Here is a 20,890-nt window from a genome sequence, read left to right as displayed (position 1 = left end):
TTTGGCTACAGAAGAGGGCTGTGGTAACAGCCTGCTTGAAAGCTGCATCGAGAAAAAATAAAATCCACTTTACTCACCTCGGTGGACGGGAGCAGAAGGTGGATTATTTCACAACTTGGTTATTTTCCACTGCTTCTCTTACGGGCGCTGAGTAAAATTTGTTCTCAGGAGCACGTGGAGTGAAATATCTTCCTCTGTCCATAGCCACAATAATGGTATTTAAAAGTCATTAGCAAATTGGATCCTGCACAACAGGATGTCTTGATGGGATCTCAAAATAAACCTTTCCAGACACACAGTTTGTCATTCTGATATTTTTGTCAACTACAAATAGCATACACTTTTCCAAAAAAAGTATAGGACTGAAGAAAAAAAAATTAGACTGGACAGTAAGAATTTTTTTTTGTACAAAAATTAACTTAGACTACATTTCAAGTGGTTTATAAAGCTTATTTTTATTTGTGCTACTACTTTTTGAGACTTTTGATTATGCTGGCCTGGATGGTTTTAAGTAAATCAGTGTGATTTACTTAAAAGTTCCATTTAGCATCAATCTCAAAGCCACATTTTATTTCTAAGTTCTTTAAATATAACAAATCCTTTAAGTAGCACTGTGGCTAGACTTAGGGTAGTGAGAGTTTAAAAGTTTGCATTCCTGGTTAATCAATATTTCCGGGATGAAATGTGATGGTGTGAGTGGCTGGGTGACGTCAGTCTCCCAGCAAATATATCTTTATCACTGTCTATAAATAGACCCTGAGCTACTGCAGAAAGCACTTCCTTGAGAGAAAAGGGCTCTGAAAGAAACGAAACTCAGCAGGGAGCTGGCCCTGTCACTGCTGTGCCACTGCCACTTGCTGTGGCAGCAGCCACCCCCGGGCTGTGGAACCCCTGGCAGGGCTCACGGAAAGGCGGAGCAGGGAATAAAGCAGGGAATAAAGCAGGGAATAAAGCAGGAATAAAGCAGGAATAAAGCAGGGAATAAAGCAGGAATAAAGCAGGAATAAAGCTCTGGGCAGCTGCAGATCAGAGCTCACCTCGCCCTGAGCCCTTCTGGCACTGCCCTTTGGCCATGCCACGAGCTGGTCACTGCCATAAACCCAAAACCTGTGCAGGCACTTTGGTGATGTGCACCCTCAGGAAGCTGCTTCGTAACTAAAATAAATAATGAAATACCTTATAAATGTGTTTACCTGAGATACAGCCACTCGTAATTCTTGTTAACTGCTTCACAGCCCCTTGGCAGTCACAGAGATGAAAAGCCCTGGGTTTTACTGTGGCTTTTATGAAGTTTGATTGTAATTGGGCCTGAGGGTAACAAGGGATGGGATGTAAATGTTGACTGAACATGACAAGGACCCTCACAAGTCACCACCCAAACACAAGGCAGCTGTGTCACCTTATGCTGAGCTCTGAATCTTCAGTCTTATCACCCATATGAATCATATACAGCAGCCTATAATCTATCTATCTATCTATCTATCTATCTATCTATCTAGATAGATAGATAGATAGATAGATATATATCTAATACATATATATATATAAAATACATATATATATGCAACATGTATATAGTACATACTAATATATATTATAAATTACCTAGATTACCTATCATATATCTATAATAATATAATTATATATAAAATATAATTATCTCTTACATATTACATTTTATATAGAGCGCATAACAGTATAGGTACATAAAATATGCAAAAATGCATATATATACATGTGTGTGTATATATATATATATATATATATATATATATATATATATATAGGCACATGCAGAACCATAGATACATAGAGAGGACTCTATATATATTTATGTGAATATACTAATATATTTATTCACATATTTACTGATTTACTGCCTCTCTCTGCTCCACAGCTCAGGCCCAATTTCCTGCAACTAACCCTGTCATGGCCCTGGCCCTGTCATCAACCCCCTCCCCAACAACAAAGCAACACAAAAGTATTTTAAATATTGCTCATTTAATAATCTACATCCTGGTAGGTGCTCCAAGGGAAGACACAGCTGACAGGATTTTGATTCTGCCCCCGCTTCTGTCCACATCAGCAATTCCTTATTGCTGCAAACTTCTCTAGTCCACGGTTCCCGTAGGCCACAGTTAGATTTAATTCTGCTAATTATCTTAAATATAAAACATAATGCAACTGATCCCTTGACATTGCTGTAGTAATAAAAAATAGAAAAGGGAAAAAAAAATAAAAACGTTTGTATCCTTATTGCCAGTGTGTGTCAGTAACTGCTTTTCCCTAACAAAAACATTTCCCTTCCTGCTGAGGGCTGATCCCACACCAAAATGAAGTCAAATACTCCTCAGGCTGGAAAAAAAGGGAAGTTAAAAAAATGGTTGCAAGAAAAGTCCACCAGTTTCCTACTGTAAAACCAGTTCACAGTTCTTGGAAAGGGTCTATGCAGAACAGTAGAGCTACATTTACTGAAAACTTCTAGTGCTGATAAAGTCCTTAAAAAAAAAAAAAAAATTTAACCCAAATGAACCCCAAGTTAAATTAAACAGGAAGAACCGGATGGCAGGCGAGGAGGAGGAGGAAAAAGAGGAGGAAGAGAAGAAGGAGGAAGAGAAGGAGGAAAAGGAGGAGAGCGCTCAGCAGTGCCTGAGGAGCACAGGAGCCCCACCACTCTACAGACCAGAAAAAAGGAAAACTAAAATCCGTTCCTGGAGAAAAGCTCCGGTTTGGGATGGTTTCCAGGCCGGGCGCTGAGGAGCCCCCACGCGAAGGCACAGCAGCGCGAAGGCACCGCGGAGCGCGGCCGGGGCTGGCTAGGGCTGCAACGAGAGGGGAGACACAGGCCAGTCAGAACGGCGCCGGAGCCCCCACCCGCCTGCACCCCCGGCCGGGCCCCACCTCGCCCGGGCCGGCCTTCTGGGCGACGGGCGGCTTCTTCAGGATCCCTCGCCGCGGCGCCGGCGCCGGCCTGGCCTCCCCGTCCTCCGGCGCGTCCTCGCAGCCGCCGGCCAGGACGTAGTGCTGCTTCCTCAGCTCGCCCAGGCGCACCCGCTCGCCCTCCAGCCGCTTCTCCAGCTCCAGCACCTTCACCTGCGCCCAAAAAATGTCCTGGGACCCGTGCTGGGGGCACAGGGACCCCCACGGCCGCACTGAAGCCACCTCAGGGCCGCACCTGGGTTTCCATCTCTTCTTTCTTCAGCTTGATGAGGGACATGCCCGAGAAGTCCATGGTGTCTGTGGGGGACAGCAGGGCCCCTAATGAGTGCACCCCTCATGTGCCAAAGCAGAGCTGGAAAACACCTTGGGGTGTTGCCCAGGCCAGAAAGGGATTTGGGGTGGGTTTTTCTACCTCACCTTTCTCCTCAATCTGCTCTTGCCCCGACTTGGTGGAAGCCACCACGTTTGCTGCCATCTCATTGACGTTGCGTGAGCACTCCTGGAGCCTGGCCAGGTTCCTGCTGCTCTTCTCAGCCTTCACCTGCAACGAGCACAGGAATGGCTGTGGGTGCCCACCACAATCCCCCCATGGAGCTCCAGGGAGCCCCAGGCAGAGGCAAAGAGCTTTTGGCATGAAAACCTGGCAGTGGAAAGAATGGATGGATGGATGGATGGATGGACAGATGGGAAGGTTTATCCTCAGTGATCCCATCATGGCCAGACAAGGTGATCCCTGCAAAGCCTTTCAGCCCCAGGGCACCAAACCAGCTCTGCTCCCACTTTAGCCAAGCACTCAGCAAAGACACAGCTCTGGTTTTGTAACCGTGCTCTTGATTTTAAACCCATCTGGTATAAAAATCCCTATGGATCCCCCTCCCCTCACACCTGCATCACTGAAAACTCCACCTCTCACATCAACAGCAAAGGTGGCAAGGACCAAAGTCCACCATCCTCAACTCCAGCTCCTGCAGCTGCTTCTCTGGATTTCTTGCTAGTTATTAAGATTTCCTTTACATAACCAGCTTGACAGGAGGGAGACGGGGGTTTTACACATCTTCGTTTCCAAGGCAAGCCTCGGGAATATTAACACACGGATTAAAATCACAGACTGGAGAACAGCAAAAGCTTCCCTTCCCCCTGCTCTGGGAGACTGCAGGGTCGGCAGAGAGGAGGGGAACACCCGTGGGACAGAAGGAGGAGACACCCAGAGGATGCTGCTGGGACACCCACCTTGGAGGCAGCCACCAGCTGGGCCGTGCTGGCAGCGATTTCGTGGGAGCAGACGATCAGCTCCTCGTACTTCCCTGTGTGCAGGACAACCCTGTCTGCAGACTCCCTGCAGTGGGGGTCAGAGGGAGACCGGGTCAGAGACACAGCAGAGCAAGTGCGGATTGTTTATCTCCTGCTAATACCCTTGGAAATCAGCAGCTGGATCCAGCAGCTTTGTAATTACAGAATCATGGAATTGTTATAGTTGGAAAAGATCTCTAAGATCTTTGAGTCCAGCTGTTATTAAAGCTCATACACAAAGCAATTACTCAAAGACATGATCCAGGTGATTTGGACCCAGGCAGGATTTTGTTTTCATAATGGATGAGATTTTTAAAGCTTTGCCCAAGAGAACCCCCTTTCATTTTCCTGCATTGGCAAAGGGCAATTTCCAACCACCCCATCCACAACCATCTGAGCAGCAACCAGGACAGGGGGATTTGATTTCCCATTCTGCAGACAGGGAGCAACTGCCATCCCCAGCCGGGTGACCGTGTGGTCCAACCCAGGCCACGATGTTCCATGAGGAATTAGCAATGAACCAAACTGAGGGTCCATAAAAACAAAGACCTCCATAAGGAGCCAGCAGTAAGGCTCCACAAGGAATTAGCAATTGAGCAGTGGGAATTCTGCAGGATGGGGTGACAGGGAAGCGTGAGCCAGCCCTGGGTGCAGCCCATGGAGCTGTTTTCCAGGGGAAGCTCCCAGCCTGGGGGTACCTACACGAGCTGTGTGGCTCCCCAGCCCACGGCCTTGGAGGCAGAGATCAGCCCTTCGGTCCAGCGCGAGTTCTTGGCGTAAAACTCCTGAGTTGTTGCTGCCCCCTGTTGTTATGAGAATATTATGGCCTGGATTAACTTGTGTCTAATATACGACAACATATAAATCTGTATTAAATACCCATATAAAGTGTAACAGTGTGTAAATTAATGTATAAAGCCATAAATCAATGGAATGACAGCATTCCTGTGCTCTTCATGCTGCTCTTACTGCTCTGTTTAAATAATTATCAAGAAAAACAACATCAGAGTCCCAAGCCTACAAATTTGAGCTGGGATTGGTTTAAAACACACGAATTTGAGCCATGATCTTTATATGGACAAGGCTTTGCAAGGGTGACAGTGATTTGTGCAAGAGAGCACAGGGCTGAGCAGCCCATCTCCAGCAACTGGGACTGCTGGAGTGCTGCTAACATGGGAAACCAAGAAATCCAGAGTGTTTCTGCAATCTGGAGGAAATTCTCCTGTATTTCATCAGCACAAAGAGATGAGTGTAAGGGAGGACTTACCCGGCCACTTTCCACTATCTCCTTCTGGAGGTTCGTAGATGTTGTTACAAGAAGTCTGATAGCCTGGAATGAAAGAAAACAGGTTTTGGGGTTTGATGGGGGTCCTACAGAGGAGGATTGATGCTGCTGCTGGTGGGAGCTGACAGTTTTGTGCACCCCAGATGGGTTTCTGCAGTACTGACCTTCATTAGATCTGTGCAGGAGTTCAGAATCCTGAAGGGAAGCAAGGGAAAAGTGTTCAGTATCCAGGGAAGCTCTGGCCTCAGAAAATGGAGCTTTTTTTGAGACCAGCAATGTGTTTTGGAGCAGAGCACACTCCAGCAGGGCACAGACCTGTCACATGTCCCTCCTCCAAACTCACCGCTCATTCACTTCCAGCTTCACCCCAGAGCTCTCGTTCCTGGCCTGGTTCATCATTTCCTGTTGGGAAACACCAGAGGAAGGGTTGGGATGTCAGGGAGGAAGGTGGAGTGATGGACACTCTGCCTCCCCAAGGCCCCAGAACAGCCCATCCTGCAGCTCTGTCTCACCTCTATCCTCCTGACAGCATCCTCGATGGCCTCGGAGGTGGAGGCCATCTCCTTCTCAACCATGTCCCCCAGCTCCTCCTGCTTGATGTCCAGGCTCTTGGGTCTCAGCTCCTGCCAGAGGAGGTTTTAGGCAGAGAAACAGAAGGGAATATTTATAAGGAATAACTCCAAACCAATATATCCAATTCCTTCCCACCTCCACGAAACAATTAAAGCTCCAGGAGCAGCATCCTGCAGCCTGCACAGTGAAGGTACATGTGCCACCAGCTTGCAGCAAACATGGCATGGGAGGTAAGAAATGCCCAAACCAAGGTGACAAAACTCCATCATAGGAGCAGTTTCTGCTCCACAGGGCCCTGGAGAGCTGAAAGTGGTGCAAAATAAAATACTAATAGGGGCTTCAGCAGGAGAAATATCTGAAAGATGGGAACTTTCCTTCCACAGGGGTTACTGGGCTGAAAGACTTCAGCTGATCTGAGGGTGACCAGCTCTGTGCACCAGCAGGAAGGGTCTCAGTGCTTGGAAGCTGAGATGGCTCAAGGAGACCACCAGAACTTGTGGGTATGGGGGACAAACCACCCCAAAGTGTTGTCTGGGACCCACCCTGCCAGTCCCAAGTGGGAAGGTGGCTGTGCCGGGCTCCATCTCCTACCTGGGCCAGCTGCAGGACCCCTCGCAGTGCCTTCTGCACGTCCCCCAGCTGGGCACTGCCCAGCCTCTGCCTGTCCTTCAGCTGCTCCAGGTACTCCAGGCTCTGCTGGCCACACTCCCGGCACGTCTCCGTCAGCCCTGCAGGGAGCACAGCCTGGGCAAAGGGTCCCTTCACCCCAGCCCTGCCCACCCTCACCTTCCTCCTCCCCTCATCCACAGCTGAGCACCAGCAGCATCCAGCAAATGTCTTCTAGGAGGTTACAAATGAATTTCCAGGAGCAGCATGGCCCAGGGAGGGGTACTAGAGGGCAGGGAATGTCAGCAAGGGGAGCATGGGGAATGTGCTGCCCTTGGTAAAATCTGCCCCTGGCAGAGGGGACTTTGGCATGGCCTCCCTAAAGAAAAGGCCCATGAGAAGAGATCCCCCCAGCACCCCCTGCACTCACGGTCAGCGTGGTCCGTGGGGGCCAGGTGGGAGGTGGCGCTGCCGTTGACGATGGTGTCACCTGTCAGGTGTGCAAAGAGGGCCAGAGCCCCCACCAGCCCCGCAGCATCTGCCACAGACAGCACAGGGTCAGGAGCTGCCAGCCCCTGCCACGTCCTGGGGGCCGCAGCTCATCCTTGAAGGCACCCAAGGGTCACTACAAGCCTCAGAGATGCTGGGATTGACCCCTCCAGCTTGCAGGAGCACACGGGAACCCCCCCAGCCCCGCCCGTGTCCCTCTGTCACCAGGGCACTGCTGCTTGCTGGTGGTTCTGGGGCTGCTGGGCGCATGGAAACACGAGCAAGCTGGGAGCAGTGCCAGTCCCCAGCCCCAGGTACCTGCCATGGAGGCCACGTACTGCGCGTGCCCCTTCTCCAGGGCATCCGTGGACTCCAGCGCCGCCTGCGCCCGGCTCAGCAGGTAATCTGCAAGGAATTCCATTTCATTTCCTTAGCACGGCCAGCCTGGTGGGTGTCTGCACCAGTGCTGACTCCACAAGGCACCAGAGAGTGGATCCCTGGCTGGGGAACAGCACTAAAATCTGAGCAAAACAGTGCTGAACATGAGAGCTAAAAATTCGTCCTGCGAAGTCTGACCCCGACCACCTCAGGCATGATGGAAAAAAAGCCACTGGAGAGCTGAGATGCAACATTATGTGTCCAGGAAGGAGAAGGCACGGCGAGTTTCAGCCCCTGGCATGAGCAGGACATACCTGGGGAGCTGGTGCAGCGGAGGTGCAGGGGGTCATCCAGCTTGGCCATGGCATCACGGAGGATGGCTTGGGCTTCTCTCACTGTCTCCTGCAGGACTCCAAACTGCTCATCCAGCAGCTTCTGCTGCAGGCTCTGCTCCTGGTTGCTCTGTGAGGCAGGAGGAACACGTGAGTGGCACAGCACCCCCACCAGCAGCATATCCCTCAAGAGCCCCTTTCCAGGATCAGACCCAACCACCCCATGACTGCTGCTGCAAGGGAAATCCCACAGGCTACATCGGCTGGCACCCCCCAAACATCTCACCCTGGTGAGCAGAGGGGCAGTGGGCTCCTCACACAGCACTGTACCTTCTCCAGGAGCCTGCCCTGGAGCTCTCGGATCTCCCTCGTGGCCTTGTCGGCCTCCTGGCCCAGCTGCAGCTCCTTCTCCTGGATGAGGCCCCGTGTGGACAGCAGCTCGCACTCCTTCTCGCTCACCGACCGCCGCAGCAGCTCCTTCTCGGCGTGCAGAGCATCCACCTGGGCACTGAGCTCCACACCTGCCTGCCATGGGGGCCAGGACACCCTGTCACTGCCCTGTCACCACTGGCAGCCCAACAGACACGCGGGAGGGAGCTCAGGATGTGCCCAGCCCCTGGCACTGATGGGCTGGGCTGGGCTCAGCCCTGTGGCAGCTCCTTGGGCTGCTGCAGAAGCTCTGGCCCAGCAGTGGTGGAGGTGCAGCCCCTGTGCCAGGGTTGGATGGGGACCTGGCCCGTGCTGCCCCCAGCCCCTGTACCTGCTTGGCGTGGCTGAGCGAGCGCTGCGCCTGCTCCAGCTCGTCCCGGCGGGCGTCCAGCTCCTGCCTCAGCTGCTCCAGCTGCACGCTCTGGTCCTCCAGCTGTGCCCACACACCGTGCCCAGGGCTCAGCCCCTGCCCCGCTCAGCACCAGCCAGGATGCAGGGCAGGAACCCAGCCATGCTTTGCAGGGAGGGGGTTTTGGGGTCTTGGGCAGGGGGTGCCCCCTGGAAGGGCTCCTTTTCCCACACCAGGAATTTTAGGAGCAGCCCCCCATCTTGATCCCCAGAGAAGGAAAGCACTCAAACCCATCAATTTGCATTGTGGCATTTTCTTAGGGGAAGAAAAGGCAGAGTGGAGCAATGAGTCATATATTAACACCTTCCTGAGGAGCCAGGGCAACTCTTCCTTGGAATCAGGGCCCAACAGCAACAACCACCCCTTTCCTTGCTCCCAAACTGCAATTCCCAGGCTGGGGAGGGCTCAGTGCTGACAGGAAAGCAGGGAAGGATCCAGAGCTCACCTTCATCTCGGCCTCTCGCTTGACCTGCTCCACCTGAAATGCCAGCTGCTCCTTGACACGTGCCACCTCCTCCTGGCTCTGCTGTGTCACCGTCAGCTGCTTGGCAGTGTCAGCGTTCTGTGGGGGGACAAGGGACTCGCCTGGCGTTCCAAGGGGGACCCTCACCATCCCCGCACTCATTCCAGCCAAATTCTAGCTCAGAAAATAAATCCAAGATGCATTTCTCACAGCATCCAAAATGCCAGTGGACATGGATTCAAGGGGTGTCCCCTGCTTGGTGCTCAGAGGGCGATGGGACCAATACAGGGGGACTGGACAGGCACAAGCCACACCAGTGGGGGCAGAGGAACCAAGGGACAAAAGCAAGACTAAAACACCCAAAGCAAAAAATTAAACATGTGAGTGGCACAACTGAGACACAGGATCCCCATCAGCAATGTACCCCTCGAGAGCCACTTTCCAGGACTGGAGCCAAGCATGCCATGACTGCTGGTACAAGTGATATCCCACCAGCTACACTGGCCACAGAAACCAGCAGATACAGACCAGACAACAGCAAAACACCCCAAAAAACAACAAAACCACCCAAAGGGACTAGGATGGAAGAGGGAAAGGGTGCTCAGCTCTGCCCACAGCCCCAAAAGGGAGAGGGAGGGATTCAACTCGGGGACACTGCCCTCAGTGTCAGGCCCTGCCTGCAGAGGCAGCAGGTTACCTTCCTCAGGAGCTCAGCGTGGGTGTTGATGAGCTCGCTGTGCTTCTCCTTCAGCTTCGTGTAGCGGATCTCAGTGGCGTTGGCTTTCTCTGCACGGGGAGAGACCCTCAGGGACCGCAGCGAGGGCAGCCACGGGCCCTGGGCACCACAGGACACCCCAGGGCACCACAGGACACCCCAGGGCACCCCAGGGCACCCCAGGGCACCACAGGACACCCCAGCACTTACTCTCGGCCTCGGCGCAGAGTCGCTGTGACCTGTCGCTGTCCTGCTTCACCCTCTGCAGCCTCTCCAGCTCATCCCGCAGCTGCTCGTTGTCCACCAGCGCCTTCTGCTTCTGCTTGCGCTGCTCCTCCACCTCTCCCTCCAGGCTGTTCACCTGTGCCTTCAGCTGGGTGATGTAGCGCTGCGCCTGCGGGGTCAGCGGGCGCTGGGGCACGGCCCTGCCCTCCCCAGCACCCCCGTCCAGCTGCCCCGCTGCAATCTGGGCAAAGCAGGCGTGGGATGCACAGGAAAGCTCTGCCCTTTACCCCAGCAGTCACTCTGTCCCTGGTGTTAACATCAGGACAACAGGGGACAGGTCTCACACGCCTCCACCCCATCAGGAATCGCATCCTGGCACGGGGAGAGGTCCCAAAACACAACACTGGATGCCAGGACCCCACTCCTGCTGCACCCCTTCAGGGTTTCCACAGCATGGCACCAAACCCACCCCAGCTGCCTCCCAGCCAGGCTTTACCTCCAGTTTAATCTTCTCCATCTCTGCACGCAGCGTTTCCACCTCCTTCTTCAGGCTCTCGATCTGTGCATCCCTGTGGACAAGGGCAGGTGGGTCCCACGTGGCAGCGGCCACCCGCCCCTGCCGGCCCCCCCATACCTGTCATCCCAAACGCCGTTGGGCGGCCCGAAGGTTTGCTCAAACAGATCCGAGGTGATCTGGGGAGGACAGAGGCTGCTGAGCTGAGCCAGGGCACGGGAGCCTGCCCCCCACCCCAGCCCCAGGCCCCCACCTGCGGCTCCGTGGTGGAAGTTGTGCTGATCTCAATGAGGTTCTCTGGCTCCTCATCCTCGGGGGCCTCCTCGGGGATGACAACGACCGGCTTCACGTGCTCGGCCAGCGCCGACGCCCGCAGGAAGTTTGGGGGGCTCTGCAGGGACAAGAAGTTGGTGCAGGGCCAGAGGGTCCCTCTGCAGTGTCCCCAGACCCCAGACCCATCCAGGGGGGCACCCTCAAGCTCCCCAGAGCACCACACCAAATCCTGCTCTACCTCCGGCAGCCGGGGGATCTGGATGAGCCGCTTGAAATACAGCATGTCAGATGCCTTCCTAAAGAAGTTTTTAAGGCTGCAGAGGAGGAAAAAACAAAGGGGAGATGAGAGGGGGCTTGGAAGGAGAGAGGGGACCCCACTGCCCCACCCGGGCCCCAGTTACCTGCGGAACTGCTCGTGGAAGCGGTCCCGGTGGCCCTGCAGGGTGTCGGCCGGCAGACCTGGGTGAGGAGGGACAGCTGTGACTGACCCGGGGCTGCACGTGTGCTTACGTGCTCCCAGACCCTTCCTCTGCAAAAGGCAGCAGGGGAAAAGCCAGGAGGGAGTGGGATGTGAGGGGTCAGCATGGGAGTGGGGTGTTCCCATCGCTGGCACAAGGATCAAGGATGTGGCACAGGGAGATGTGGGTTTGGGAACTCCAAAATTCCCACATGAGGCTGCTGGCACTGTGCTGCCCACGCAGGGGATGTGGGTTTGAATTAATCAAGAACAAGTCCTTCTAATTCCTTTATCTGGAATGTCTGTGTGGGATGGAGCAGGCCCCTAGAGCCCAGCTGGGACACAGGGACACGGTGATGGATGCCTCAATCCACACCAGCCTCATCCCCAGACCCAGAGGCCCATCCCAGGAAAACACCAGCACGGAGCACATCCCCGGGACTCACAGGAGTGCAGCTTGAACATTAACTTGACGGAGTAGTGGTAGAGGTGGCTGCAGTCCTGGATGACCTGGATGAGGGGGGCCAGGCGGCACTGCACCGCCGACATCTGCGACACGGCCATCGAGGTGTTGAGCTGCCTGAAAACTGAGGGGAGCCGTGTTTGCAGAGCCGCCTGCGCCCGGCCGCCCGCTTGATCATTAACCACGGCGGATGTGGGGCACGGGGAAACGCCAGGGCTGCTGCCTGAGCTGAGAACAACCCTGCTCCAGCAGCAAAAACAGCCAAGGGACCACGCTGGCACAGGGAAAGGGTGCTCGGCTCTGCTGCGGATACCCCAACCCCAAAAAGGAGGGATTTAACCCCAGGGTGCTGCCCTAAAGCTGCCGCTGCACGACACAGCTGGGGAAAGTGAGAGGTTTTGCTCCATTCTATTTAATCATGCAAGGATCTGGGAGAGGATGCCAGGGCAGGGGACGAGCCCGGCGGCACCGCAGCCTCGCCTGCCCCTGCTCGGAAACAGATCCCTTCCCTTGGCAGGGATCCAGGCAGCATATCCACCCTGGCTTCTTCCCTGCTCAGCTTTAAAGTATTTATGAATATAAATTCTCTGTATAACTGGGTCAGGAGGAGAAGCAGGAGGCTGTTGGGAGCTTGGTCTCTCCCGCTGTGCCGTTTTCCAGGGCAGCTCCGTGTTCCTGACTCTCGGCAGAGGAAGAATCTGCCACCTCTCTAAAAATTCCTAAGGAGGTGAGAGACAGGAGCAGGGGCCTCCAGCCCTCCCTGAAGGCATTTCAATTAGGGGAAATGAGTCTTTAAAAAAAAGTACAGCCCCATCCTCTGCTTCAGAGGGACAGAAGGGATTTGTGTAATAGATATGATTAATGTGGTTGTACAAAAAAGAAATAGAAACATATTTCAGAGCAGCTCTGCTCTGAAAACAACACTCTGCCTTGCTCAGGTGGGTTCAAAGCAGCCACATGCTCTAAGTATTTTCCTACAACCGCCTCTACAGAGCTTCAATGGGGGAATCCAGCTGAGAAACCACCTCAGAAATCTCATGGGAGGAGGAAGAGGAACCTGAGCCTCCCGGAACTCCATTCCCGACCAGAGAGTGAAACTATTGCTCAAGAGCCCCGGGCGAGCGGGAGGGACCTGCCCCTGCCGCCTCCTCACCTGACTCCGACAGCTTCAGCTCACAGTCCAGGTAGTCAAACAGCTCGACCGTCAGCTGGAAGCTGCCAAAACAAACCAAAACTCCATCACTTGAGAGCAGAGACATCTTTGCTCCAGCTGCTCGTGTTCATGGAGAGTCCTCATGATGGCAAGGGCTCTGACTGACAAGAATGTGTGGCTTTTTCTCCCTGCATTTACACCCCACAGTGCTCTGTGGGTGCAGAGGGATCGGGCACCGTCCAAACAATTCACAAAACCCTGGTGACTGCCCCATCCTGGGATGGTTTTGTCAGCAGGACACTGCCAGCTGGGGGTCATGGAGCTGGTGACCACAGCCTGGGCTCTGGGCCCCACCAGGACACTCACATGTTGTTCACATCCGTCCCTGCGGTCTTTTCCAGCACCTCATCCGACACTTCGAGGCCCGGGGGGAACTCGGGATGCTTTGCAAAAGGAAGGAAAAAGCCATCAGCTGCTTCTGGCATGGCACATCCCCTCGTTCTGGAGGTGTGGAGGCAACAGAGGTCTCACCTTGACATGGAAGGAGATCTTGGTGAGCAGGAGCCGTGTGTAGATGCTCACCAGCTGCCCGTACCTGTCGTGCAAATGGCCCTGCAGAGACACAGGGGAGATGGAGAATCCAGAGTGAGGTGACCACACCCAGCAGATCCCACACAAGCCTGTGGCTTCACCATGCACACAACCATCACCCAAAGAGACAGCAGGCTGTTTCAGGCAGCGCTTCACCCTCTCTGTGCTCACAGTGTTCCTCAGCAACCATCTCCACACCCCTTGGGAGGCACAAGCCTGCACTGTGCCCCACTCACCCACAGGTCTCCCGTCTCTCGGATGTTGCTGCGGTACCTCTGGCAGTCCTGGAGAACCTGGCGACACAAAAGGGAAGGATGTGGCACAGTGGGGCTGGTTTTCTGCCCTGATGCTGGGGAAGAGGAGGGATCCAGCCCCTTACATCACTCCAGCTCTGGGAGAAGTTCCAGACTTCCCTCAGCACCCAAAGGTTGGGGATTTACACAGGGGAGTTTCAAAGGTGTGAGACAACAGAGCGCCTGGGGAAGGTGGCTGGGGTAGGGAAGGGATCCCACTCCCTGTGCCGAGGGATGCTGGCAAGAGCCAGAACTTCCCCCTGGGAACGAAGCAGGAGGGACACACAGAGGGGACACTCACGTTGGGGTGGCCATCACGCAGGACCTTGTGCAGGACGTGGCAGAACTTCCAGCTGAGGATGGCACTGCTGGGCAGGGGCAGCCCGATGGCGTAGGACCAGAAGGTGAACGCTCCCTTCTCGTGGTGTGTGCCCAGGATGATCCCTTCCAGGGCAGTCAAGGCCAACTGGACACACACAGAGCAGGGGACAGGCTGGGGACTGTTCCTGTTCAGCTTTCACTGAAAAGGGGACGCTGGGTGCCCCATGAGCACAGGGATCACCGGCACAGCGCTGCACCCCCAAACAAAACCCCCAGTTGTCATTTTTGGGTGCACCTCCCCCTGCTGAGGGCACAATGGGGCTCTCTGCATTTTACTGCCAAAGAAATGCAATTTTATTGCACTGCTCGTCTGCCTTTTCACTGATGGATGAACTTCCGTGATGCCAGCCCCCAGCACGGATCTTTGTCTCCCAAATCTCCTGTGGCTCCAGCATCAGGGGTGACACCCCCAAATCCCAAACTCCTCTGTGCTGTCCTGGGAGCCAAGGAAAAGGATACGGCGGGCATGTTTCTCCTTCACTGGTGCTTCCTGTGTGTTTATGGCTTTGCTGATGCTGATGGCCTGCAAGAGGAGGGGAGAGTGGCTGTCAGACACGGTGTGATCCTCATGGCTACCCCACACCCTGACATGCTAATGATCCTGGGGAATACCCTGAATTTTAGAACACATTTGTCACCTCAAAGTCATTTTTAACACATCAGAATAGGCCTTTTTATCCACAAACAAAACATCCATTAAAGCCCCCATCCCCAGCAGGATCTGACCACTGCTGTTGGTGCTCCCGGCTGTCCCTGTCCCAGGAAACCAATTTTTGCATTTTTGCAGCCTGAACTCAGCGCCGTGCCTGGGGAACATTAAAGCACAATAGTGAGATGCCAAATTCCAGGGTTGTTTGTGTAATCACAAGGAGCCTTTGAACCACGGGGGAGTGGTTTGGGTTCTTCTGAGGATGTTGCTGTGTGCAAACAGCACATGGGGAAAAGCAGCCCCCAAGCAAGAAGGGAGTGGCAGCCTCAATGCCCATCTTGATGGAGCAAAAATCCAGAGCAATGTGATTATCAGAAGAGGATTATCTATGTTTTGATGTGTTTGATCACAGCAGACTTTAAATTAGGAATTTATTCCAGAAGATGACCCCAGAGTGGGGTCGGTTGCATCCCCCACGTGTTGATGGGCTGCAAATCCAAGTTGCTGTATTTGATGAGGATCTTTTTCCTCCTCCTCAGACTCAGCTGAGCTGCTTCACCCTCGCAGGAGTGCTTGGGCTGTGCCTGTGTCCATGAGCCCTCTGTCACCAGCAGAGGAAAAAGGTCCCAGCTGGGAAGGCAGGAAGGCGCCTCGCTGGCAGCACTTGTGCTGGAAGAGCAACTCGGTCCCTCCCTGCAGCTCCACAGCCCTAAAACCTCATAAAAATCCTATCTACCTGCCCAGGAAAGCACCTGCTTCCACAAGGCTGCTTGTCCAGGGACACCTCTGAAATGGAAGTGCTTTCCTGTAGGAGGAGGAACCTGACCCCGAGTTATCGAGTGCTCCTGACTTATGCAGGAGGAACCCAACACCGAAGAGACAACGTCAAAGGTGTCCATGCACCAAACTCACCCCAAAAGAGTCCAGAACAGCTTACCCACAAACTGACCATGACAGCAGCAAAACTCTGAATGTTCCCAAAGAGTGAACCTGTCCCAAAAGGCTGAGTCCAGCTGCTTTGCCTTTCCTGCACCAGGAGAGTCCCGGTGTTACCCCGCCATGTGGGGCCGTAAAGCAGCAGTGGAGTTAAGCCGGTGACTTGCTGTAATCCTCTTATCCCCAAAGGTTAACGAGCCTGGAGTGCCCAGGAACAGGCACTTGCAGCACAGCTGCCTCTCCAAAAGTGCCCTCACAGCCACCCAAAAGCCTGGAGCTGGCAGAGGCTGTGCCCTCGATGGCAGCTTGGCCAGAGAGATGTGCCACAGGTCCTCAGGGATGCCAGCACCTCCCACGGGATGCTGACAGAAAGGATGGTTTATCCTGGACCAGGCAAGGAAGGATTTGGAAATGCATTTATAGTGAAGAGCTGCTGAAGGAGTTACAGCATCTTTCCTGAGGTGTTTTGCATAGAGGGAGAAGGGCAGACACACCTCCCAAACTGGAAGTTTTACTGCCTGCCCTAAGACAGGCCTGTCCCAGCCCATCACGCTCATCCCAACCCATCCATGGAACCTGAACCCCACGGGGGTTGGAGGAGGCGCAGCCAGAAGGGTCAAAGTGTGAGATGGGCAGACCCCCAGGAAAGGAAATGTTGTCCCCTATCTCCAGGGACAGGACCTCAGCTGCTCATTGAGCTGAGACCCTGCTGGTCTGTCCCAGAACAGAGCTGTAATTCCCAGTGGCAGTGGTGGTTTTATTGCATTTACTGCCCTTAGTCTCACTGATAGCCTGACCAGCCAAAATTCAGCCCAGGAGCTGCTGGAGAGGTTGGTTTCATCCTTGGGGATTCAGTGCAGAAGTTTCATTGAGCCATTTCATGTCCAGCACATGGACATGCAGGGTCAGCCCCAGCCCACCCACAGCACCACCACAAGCATGGGTCCAGCATGGTCCCAAAAAAACCATGGTGGCACCAAACCAATGCCAGTCCCTCTGGGCAGCCCACGTGTGCTTTCCCTGCCTCCAAGCATCAAGCTTGCCAGGAGATCCAGGAAAATGGGATTGGTGGCACCAGCATGGGGCAATGCTGCAGCCTGGCACACGTGTGCTGACAGGATGCTCCTGCTGGCTGTCTGGCAAAGCCAGGCTGTGGAGGATGGCTCCAAAACGGGGAGATTCACCCTTGACCCAACCTCTTGGGACACCGCTGGCACGTCCGGAGATGGGCAGGTCCTGGCTGTCACTGCAGGTGCACAATCAGCCTGGCCAAAACTTTGATGCAACCTGTGGACTGTTCCCCACCACTGGCAGGCCAACTGGGTGAGGAGCCAAGCCCAAAACCTGCCGGGCCGTGGGCTGTGGGATCCCACAGGGCTGCAGCCCCAGCTTTGCTCACAGCCCGCACGTACCAAGCCGCTGACTAAAGCCGGGATCAAAGCGCCCAAATGAAGGAGCGCAGTTTAACATCCACCCTTTCATTCCTGGCTGCTTTTAATTAGGGCTGATCCTCCCGCCCACGGCTCCCCAGAGCCCCGGCATCCCACCGGGGCCCAATCCCCTCCGGGCAGTGGATGCCGGGTTCCAGCACGGGATTATTTGGCAGCTGGAAACCTCCCTGGCCAGGCAGTCCGAGAGCTGTCAGAACAGCTGAGCTATGAACTCCAGAGTTCCCTTCCTAATGCTGCTCCTTTCCAAATTACACCAGGAAAACACCACTTGGCAGTCACACACAATGCAATCCTGCAGGTTCCAGAGCTCATTGGATTTTTAACCTTTTTCTTTAAGAAAAGCAAAAACGGGCAAGTTTTTCCTCCTGCAAGGCTGCCGAGCAAGCGCCTGCTGTGGGATGATTTCCTACTTCCCATGCACGGCTTCTCCGAGGGGAACATTAAATCACCCTGACACAAAATATGGAAAAGCATTTTCAGGGAAAGCAGGTGACCTTCACGTCACCCACAAGGACCTGGGATCACAGCAGGGCCAGCAACTCCTGTCTGTAACCACAGACATCACCTGAGCCCTCACAGGGGAAAAGGTGATGGGGCTCTGGACTCTGGTACAGAATCCTCAGGCAACAGAGGGGATGTGCCAGCAGCACCCCTGTGACACAGAGACAAGGAGGTGACGTGCCAGCAGCACCCCTGTGACACAGAGACAAGGAGGGGACGTGCCACCAGCACCCCCGTGACACAGAGACAAGGAGGGGACGTGCCACCAGCACCCCCGTGACACAGAGACAAGGAGGGGACATGCCACCAGCACCCCCGTGACACAGAGGTGACTGGCGGCCAACTGGGCAGCTGCTATAATTAGAGGTAAAAGGCAGATCAATACCCACGTTCTGACACTGAACAGTTCTGCTCTCACCGAAGCACCACTACAGGAAACCACACCAGGATAAAGCTCCTTTAGGACAGTTTTTAGCAGTTCTGGGCAGGGAATGTGACCATCAGCCAGCGAGCAACCACCTCTTTTCCGTGTCCACATCTCCGCTCACAGCATCCCTGTGACTGCGCGGATCTCCAGAGCACAAATCCCAGTGAAAAGCCCCAAGTGCCCTGGAAGGCCGGGGGGAGCGGGGCCCCGTTCGTGCTGGGCACGGGGCAGCGTTCACCAGCGGTGCCCAGCGGGCCGACTGAAGGAGACGCGTCCAGAGGGAACCGGAATTGCCGGTTTTCTCGTGTTGCTCCCCAGACACGGCAAAAGCTCCGTTTCCTACCCAGCACCGTGACCCTGCGAGGCCTGAAATTCCCACCTGCCTTCACTGGCGCTCTCCGGGGCCAAACCAGCCCAGGGCCTGAGGAAGGAACCGCAAAGCAAAGGGGCAGAGGGGAAAACATCTGCGATGAATGCACAGCCTGCAAAAGCAGAGGGGTCAGAGGAGGCATGCGGCAGGGCACTGTTATTTTTGCTGGGGCAGCAGCGAGCCCGTCACTCTGTCCATCCCTCTGCCCATCCCTGCCCACGCTGTCTGAGTAGTTCGTTTCCCCCCAGCCATATGCCGGCCCCATCAGTGCCCGAGCATTGCCCACCCCGTGGGGTCTACAGGAGCACGGACACCCCCGCCAAGCCGGACACGATGGAGCACGAACGCCTTTGGGCTTTGTTTCCACTCTGCCACCGTCCGTGGGTCCAAACACCCCGATCCCCGCAGGGTGACCCGCGGGTGACCCGGAGCCGCGGGGTAGGGGTGGATCCAACTCCGGTGCGAAACATCCCCCGGTGCCGGTGGGGCCGGGGCTAGGCAGGGATGCGGAGATGCCCATTCCCGGGGCGCGGGGCTGCCGCGGAGTCCCCGGGCTCGGCCGCGCTGCCGCCAGCACCGCAAAACTTTCCCCGTGTGCTGCCGGCCGTGTTGACCTGCGGTAAGGCCCGGGAGGCGCGGGGTGCGCGGGGCCCGGCTGCCCGCGGGAGCGGCGGCGCACGGCGGGGCCGCGGCCCGGGGACGGGCGCGGGGCGGCGGGACGGGCGGGTGCCCACGCGGGACCGTCCCGCGGCCGCGCCGGGAGGAAGCGGCGGCGCAGGTGGGGGAGGGGGAGCGCGCGGCGGCGGCACCGGGGACGGACGGGCGGACACGGGGACGGGCAGAGGTGCGGCGGCCCCGCTGCCCCACCGGGGCTTCCCCGGAGCGCGGCCGGGACCTGCGCCCCCCATCCCGTCTCATCCCATCGCCCGAGAAACCCCCGCGCTCAGCGCGCCCCGACGCGATGCCCCGCGGAAAGGGCCGGCCTGCCCCGTCCCCGAGCCGGGAACAGGACCGGGACTAAAACCGGGACCGTAACCGCGGCCGGTCCCGCGGCCCCGCCGCCCCCTCCCGCTGTCCTTGCCTGGCTCTTGTCGAACTGTTCCCGCTCCGCCTCCAGGCTGTGCCCGCCGCGGCGGCTCAGCACCCGCGCCGGCACGCTCTTGATGCTGTTCATGGTGGGCCGCGCTGGGAGCTCCCCGCTCCGGTAGCCAGGCTCCGGTATCCAGGCTCCGGTGCCCGCGCTCGGGGCTCCGCGCTCCGGGCAGGAGCGACCGGCGCCGCCCGCCCCCGCCCCTCCCGGCCGCGCACTGCGCCGCGCGCCGCCGCGCCCCCAGCGGCCACGCTCGGAACTGCAGCGCCGCTCCCCCCGCGGGCAGGTGGGACCGAGAGCCCCGGGGGGACACGGGCAGAGAGGGGACACGGGCAGAGAGAGGAGACACGGACAGAGAGAGGACACGGAGAGGGGACACGGGGAGGGGACACGGACAGAGAGGGGACACGGACACGGGGAGGGGACACGGACACGGGGAGGGGACACGGACACGGGGAGGGGACACGGACAGAGAGGGGACACGGGGAGGGGACACGGACACGGGGAAGGGACACGGAGAGGGGACACGGACAGAGAGGGGACACGGACACAGAGAGGGGACACGGGCAGAGAGGGGACACGGGGAGGGGACACGGAGAGGGGACACGGAGAGGGGACACGGACAGAGAGGGGACACGGAGAGCAGACACGGGGAAGGGACACGGACACGGAGAGGGGACACGGACAGAGAGGGGACACGGAGAGCAGACACGGGGAAGGGACACGGACACGGAGAGGGGACACGGACAGAGAGGGGACACGGAGAGCAGACACGGGGAAGGGACACGGACACGGAGAGGGGACACGGGGAGGGGACACGGACAGAGAGGAGACACGGGGAGGGGACACGGACACGGAGAGGGGACACGGGCAGAGAGGGGACACGGGGAGGGGACACGAACACGGAGAGGGGACACGGAGCGAGGGACACGTCCCTTAGCAGCCCCCCGAGGCACCAGGCACCGAGGTGCTTGCCCAGCTCAGGAAGCACCAGGAACAGCGGTCACCGCCAGCGCGACCGTCCCTTCTCAGCGCCCATTTCACCCCTCTCCCACTGCACTCGCACCGGAGCTCCAGCACCGATTCCCGTTACCAAAGTCAATGACCGGAGCTCGCACCCACCCTGCGGAAAGGCCGTGGCTGAACAGGAGCTTTGTTGTCTTTAAATAATAATTCAAACCAAGGATACAATAGCAAAGGGCTCCCT

The 20,890-nt window shown here is 56.2% G+C and overlaps 1 protein-coding gene across 2 annotated transcripts; it reads right to left on the bottom strand.

The window, feature by feature from the left end:
- Positions 1-1,982: 1,982 nt before the first annotated feature.
- On the bottom strand, positions 1,983-19,889 carry HIP1R (huntingtin interacting protein 1 related). Of its 2 annotated transcripts, XM_021532735.2 has the most exons (32): positions 19,675-19,889; positions 14,719-14,782; positions 14,180-14,322; positions 13,822-13,878; positions 13,526-13,606; positions 13,361-13,437; positions 12,995-13,056; positions 11,825-11,965; positions 11,323-11,380; positions 11,160-11,235; positions 10,902-11,039; positions 10,769-10,827; positions 10,631-10,703; positions 10,120-10,303; positions 9,892-9,980; positions 9,177-9,293; positions 8,654-8,755; positions 8,224-8,418; positions 7,876-8,023; positions 7,502-7,588; positions 7,125-7,232; positions 6,680-6,816; positions 6,028-6,138; positions 5,859-5,917; positions 5,680-5,710; positions 5,498-5,560; positions 4,933-5,033; positions 4,171-4,276; positions 3,358-3,481; positions 3,176-3,237; positions 2,902-3,093; positions 1,983-2,822 (listed from the first exon to the last, which is right to left on the bottom strand). In XM_021532735.2, the coding sequence occupies exons 1-32, from the start codon at positions 19,765-19,767 to the stop codon at positions 2,817-2,819; spliced, it is 3,144 nt and encodes a 1,047-aa protein (XP_021388410.2). In that variant the 5' UTR covers positions 19,768-19,889; the 3' UTR covers positions 1,983-2,816. The 2 variants fall into 2 exon arrangements, with proteins under 2 accessions (XP_021388410.2, XP_077643384.1); XM_077787258.1 differs by lacking the exon at positions 11,825-11,965.
- Positions 19,890-20,890: the final 1,001 nt, after the last annotated feature.

This window comes from Lonchura striata, chromosome 18, assembly GCF_046129695.1.
Source record: "Lonchura striata isolate bLonStr1 chromosome 18, bLonStr1.mat, whole genome shotgun sequence".
NCBI classification, from domain to species: Eukaryota; Metazoa; Chordata; class Aves; order Passeriformes; family Estrildidae; genus Lonchura; species Lonchura striata.
The sequence above is the reverse complement of the archived record's forward strand: the minus strand, read 5'-3'. Positions and strand labels throughout refer to the sequence as shown.

Bases quoted from the DNA above. Each gene is read 5' to 3' on its own strand.
- HIP1R (XM_021532735.2), bottom strand. From the start codon at position 19,767: ATGAACAGCATCAAGAGCGTGCCGGCGCGGGTGCTGAGCCGCCGCGGC. The intron at 11,236-11,322 runs GTAACTGGGGCC...CCTCCTCTGCAG, and splicing joins TTCCACGAGCAGTTCCGCAG to CCTTAAAAACTTCTTTAGGA. The intron at 3,482-4,170 runs GTGGGTGTCCCA...TGCTCGTTGCAG, and splicing joins AGCTGGTGGCTGCCTCCAAG to GTGAAGGCTGAGAAGAGCAG.